At 35.4% G+C, this 5000-nt stretch overlaps 1 protein-coding gene across 1 annotated transcript in view; it reads right to left on the bottom strand.

Moving 5' to 3' along the window:
* Positions 1–1169, bottom strand: part of LOC137616118 (pro-resilin-like) — a 1479-nt gene extending 310 nt beyond the window's left edge. The window contains exons 1-2 of the mRNA XM_068345794.1: positions 1154–1169; positions 1–352 (exon numbers count right to left, since the gene is read on the bottom strand). The exon at positions 1–352 is cut by the window's left edge and continues 310 nt beyond it. Of these exons, the coding sequence (XP_068201895.1) occupies positions 1–352; positions 1154–1159 (358 nt within the window). The 5' untranslated portion in view covers positions 1160–1169. The remainder of the gene's footprint in view (positions 353–1153) is intronic.
* Between the last annotated feature and the right edge of the window lie 3831 nt (positions 1170–5000).

The following is a 5000-nucleotide window of genomic DNA, read 5'->3' as shown; positions in this document are numbered from 1 at the left end:
GTCCTCCCAAGGGAGTGTTGAACAGCTGGCTAGGGGCAGCAGGCTGAGGGTAGACAGCCTGTCCATGGAAGCTGTAGGTCGGATGGAATCCTGTCTCGTCGGCGTAGTAGTTGACGGTCATCACCCGGGTGTCAGGCAGCAGGACGTAGTAGGTTCCTGTCGTCTGAGGGCCCTGGCGGTTCTCCTGATGGCCGTATTGGACGGGGTTGCTCAGAAGGTCGAGGGCGTCGACGGCATAGCTGAAGCTGTAGGCGGCAGGGGCGGGCGTCGGTGGGACGTCGTAGTTATATCCTTGAGGGGCGCCATTGCAGGTGCTCACTAGGAAGGCGGCTACGAAGGAAATGGCGGTGATCTGCCCGTGGAAGACGAGATAGGAATTTTAACAAAGTGTCTTTTGCAAGGATCACAATCAATAATAACAGCGAATATAAGAAATGCAAAATCAATGGGCCTACTTGTGCAAAGTTAAATCGAAAGTATGAAATTTGCTAAGAAGAGAAGCCATTCACAGACTTTCTAGCCACTGGCTTGAATTGAAAGGCGAACAACTGGACCAGATTTTGGAAGTGATTCCTTTCCCTCAGAATTTCCAGGTTTTCAGGGGAAAGTGAAAGTTTTCACTAATATCTAATTTTACTGTTTGGCCAGCATACAATCAAGTTTGGATATAGCAATAATTAATTTACGATGCAATAATTAGCTTCAAAATTAGGCCAACTGACTATTTTTTTTTTTAAATAGACAAATCCACAAGGCGTACTTCGTTTGAACTTGTTCTATGACAAACGGGAAAGTTTCGGCTTACTCAAAATTTGAACCCTGAAAGTGAATCGTAAAATATCTAAAAATTACCTCATTAAGAATTTTACATTTTTAAACTTGAAAGAAATCGTAAAATATTCAAAAAAAAATTACATCATTCAAAATTTTGTAAAGACGATTTTGAGATCAAAAAAAGATTTCTCTTATCCCGCATTGCAAATCCGCAAAAGCAATTCAAATTGAAAGTCATTGTAAAACCCAGATGAGAAAATAAATCGACCAACACCACTCTTGACTCGTCCAAATCAGCCATTTTCATGAAAGCAGAAATTCACACAAAGTAGGAATTCAAGCCTTTGAAAAATGGTCTCCTCCTTTACACTCTGTTTACCTTCATGTCTGGAACGTGTCTGGGGCTTGACTGTGACCTGAGAGGGTATGGTCCCTTCTATATATACCATCCGTCCATTCACCATCGCCTCAGCATCACCATAAAGTAAGAACATTCACGTCTTGTCGAATCTCTCTCTCTCTCTCTCTCTCTCTCTCTCTCTCTCTCTCTCTCAAACTCCGCTAATTGGTAATATTGCCGCTAATTTTATCACCTTTTAACATTATAACATTAGTGTGGGTTTTATTTTTGTTGCTATATGAATAAAGATTTTTACTGAAAAAGAACATTTCTGAAAATAAGATATCAAGATTTTGAAGGGAAAAGGGAAAACTTTCGAAATGAAATAATTGATTCCACTAATTAAAAAGATTTTCAGAGATATACGTCTTCTCCTTTAAGATAACTATTATCAAGTATTAGCATACGAAATAGACGAGACTTGAAGATCTGAAAATATTGATCAGATAATCTTTGCTGAAATTATTCATGGCATGGTCCATGATTGGCTTATATATAATTCACACACACACACACACACACACACACACACACACATATATATATATATATATATATATATATATATACATATATATATGTATATATATATATGTATACTGTATACATATGTACACACACAAACACACACACATATATATATATATATATATATATATATATATATGTATATATATATATATACTTATATATATATGTATATATATATATATATATATATATATATATATATGTGTGTGTGTGTGTGTATACGTGTGTTTGTGGGTGTATGTATTTACACATACATAAAAATATATACATATGTAAATATATATATATATATATATATATATATATATACTGTATATATATATATATAGATATATGTATATATATATATATATGTGTGTGTGTGTGTGTAGATGTATATATATATATATATATATATATATATATATATATATATGTGTGTGTGTGTGTGTGTATGTGTGTGTGTGTGTCTCTTTCTGTATACATATACCCACAAACATATATTTATTACTACTACTACCAATACTACTATTACTACTACTATTATTACTACTAGCCAAGTTACAAACATTTTTGATGAAGCTGAATGCTACTGTAATGTTCAAGAAATCATCTTATCCCATTAATTCCAAAAAGATCTTATTTATAATCTATGCCTTGAAAATCGGAAAGGGAAAAGAAGGGAGAAACTATTCATGTATGTAAGTAAATGAGTATTTTCACGTCTTATTTGTGACAAACTATTGAGCAAAAAAGTCTACGGCCATAGGCATCGATTTCTCTTTATCAAGTACATTCAGGGAAATTTTTCAAACGAAAGACTTGGAATACGTCTAAACAAATTCTCCTGCATGATTAATAATCCTGTTCTCCTCCTTAAGTAGGATTCTAACCGTCGCTACATAGAAGCCTGAAGTTTTATTATTATTATTATTATTATTATTATTATTATTACTATTATTATTATTTAAAAATGATAGAAGTTTTACTGACCAAATTTTCATTTTAGGACACGTGGTACAGCAATGTGTAGAATTTAGAAATCTACTTTTGGTGGCATTTGTGGACTATGAATAAGCCTTTGAGACTGTGCACTGGCCAATTTTGTGGAGCCCTGCGTTATTGTGGAGTTACTCTTGAGTACGTAAATTTCAATAATTCTGTTCATGAGCATTGCAAGTGCAAAGTTAATATTAGTGGAGTCCTATCAAATGAATTTCTAGTGATTGCGGAGTACTCCAAGGGAATGTGTTGTCACCTATGTTGCTCAGCCGCCTAGTGGAATTTGTATTGCATAGAACGGTTTGGGGTGGTGGAGGATTGCACTGGATTGGTAATAGGAAATTAGCTGACCTAGAGTTTGTTGATGACGATATCCTTAATAGCAGAACACCACAGGACTTGCAAAGCTTGCGCAAGATAAATGGAAGAAAGACAGAAATGATGAGAACGGATTATGCAATGGAAGATGAAATATCGGTAAAAGGAGAAAAGATTAATGAGATAGAATCATTTGAATGTTTAGGAACTTATATCTCCAATACAGTGTCTTTAGAATTAAAGTTCAATGAAAGATGGATAAAAGCAAATGAGACAATAGCTAGATTAAGCTCCTTCTAAACCAAGTAAGACCTTGGGAAGTAAGGCACTGGTTGGTGATGTCTAAGACTGGAATATGTTTTCAATTGGTTATACTTACGTTTTCTATTCATCAACTGTCCTCAATGGTCTTTAAATCTCTCTAATTCCTAACACTTTCCAATAAGCTAATCGCCAATGGAAAGAAAATTGGTTTCATCAGGAAAAGGAAAACTAATAAAGCAGCAAAAGGATCAAGTTTTCAAAGGGGAAAGATTGAACATTTTGTCATGTTTTGCTTTTGAATGAATCAAGAGAATGAAAGTATAGATTTTGATTGGGAAATTAATCGACGTAGAATTACAATCAGAAAATGTAAACAATCTGCGAAATGAAGTATTAAATGACCTTTCAACTGCTGCAAAGGTCAAAGGTCAGTAAAATTATTTTGAAAACAGCGAACATTTTCCTTGGCACTGATCATTAAAAAATTTTCACGCCTGAAATATTGTATCTAACAAAAAGAAAAAAATGAAAAAAAAAATCCTTTCTATCAAGTTGTAAAGGTAGACTTAGAAGGAATCTCTTAAAGTTTTTGAAAAATCAATCTTAATTTTTTCATAATTAGTTTCATTCTGTCAGAATAAGGGATACCACAACAGAGGGAACCAATAATGATTCAATATATTCTTAGTATTATCAAAATAGGTATTATATGTAGGTCAGTGTAACATTGGCAGTAGTAAGGCCAGTTTTCTGAACATAATAAACTAATATGTCAATGCTTTTCTGAGCTAACATGGTGAAATATGAACTCTTAATTTATAGTTTTTAGTAGAAATTTTTTAAAGATTTTCCAAAATAATATAGCGTTACTTATAAAACTCATCTCCTCTCTACCTTCGTCTGGATATATTTGCTTCGTCATAAAGTTAATTCTCTTGACAAAATTATAAGTCATAAAAAGGGATTTTCCTCCATGAAAACAAGAATTGAATTCATGATGCAACTTTCATATTTTACCTGGAGATCGGAAGTAAAGACTTTTCTTTTTCATTTGGTATAAACATTTATTCAATCAGTAACAAAAACAAAACAATATTTGTACAAAAGATAAAAAAACATTCAACAACAATATTGCCAACTCAAACAGAAGGTTTTTCTTCTTTGGGAAATGAGTAAGATTTGGCACCTGGAAAGTGTAACCACTTCCTCTTTGCTCGATAACATTCCACTGAGATTGTTGGTCCTTTTTGGAACATTTGGCCGGAGAGAAATGAAGAGAAAGAGAGACAACATAAAAAGGAAAAGATAAGTAGACATGGAAGATGATAATGTCATTAGAAGAAATCCCTTATTTTCCTGCTGGGGTGTTGTAGAGTTGTGAAGGGGTAGCTAAAGCTGCTTGTCCTCCCAAGGGAGTGTTGAACAGTTGGCTAGGGGCAGCAGGCTGAGGGTAGACGGCCTGTCCTTGGAAGCTGTAGGTTGGATGGAATCCTGTCTCGTCGGCGTAGTAGTTGACGATCATAACTCGGGTGTCGGGCAGCTGGACGTAGTAGGTTCCTGTCGTCTGAGGGCCCTGGCGGTTCTCCTGATGGCCGTATTGGACGGGGTTGCTTATAAGGTCGAGGGCGTCGACTGCATAGCTGAAGCTGTAGGCGGCAGGGGCGGGCGTCATTGGGACGTCGTAGTTATATCCTTGAGGGGCGGCATGGCAGGTGCTCACTAGGAGGGCGGC

Source organism: Palaemon carinicauda, chromosome 22 (assembly GCF_036898095.1).
Source record: "Palaemon carinicauda isolate YSFRI2023 chromosome 22, ASM3689809v2, whole genome shotgun sequence".
Lineage (NCBI taxonomy): Eukaryota > Metazoa > Arthropoda > Malacostraca > Decapoda > Palaemonidae > Palaemon > Palaemon carinicauda.
The sequence above is the reverse complement of the archived record's forward strand: the minus strand, read 5'-3'. Positions and strand labels throughout refer to the sequence as shown.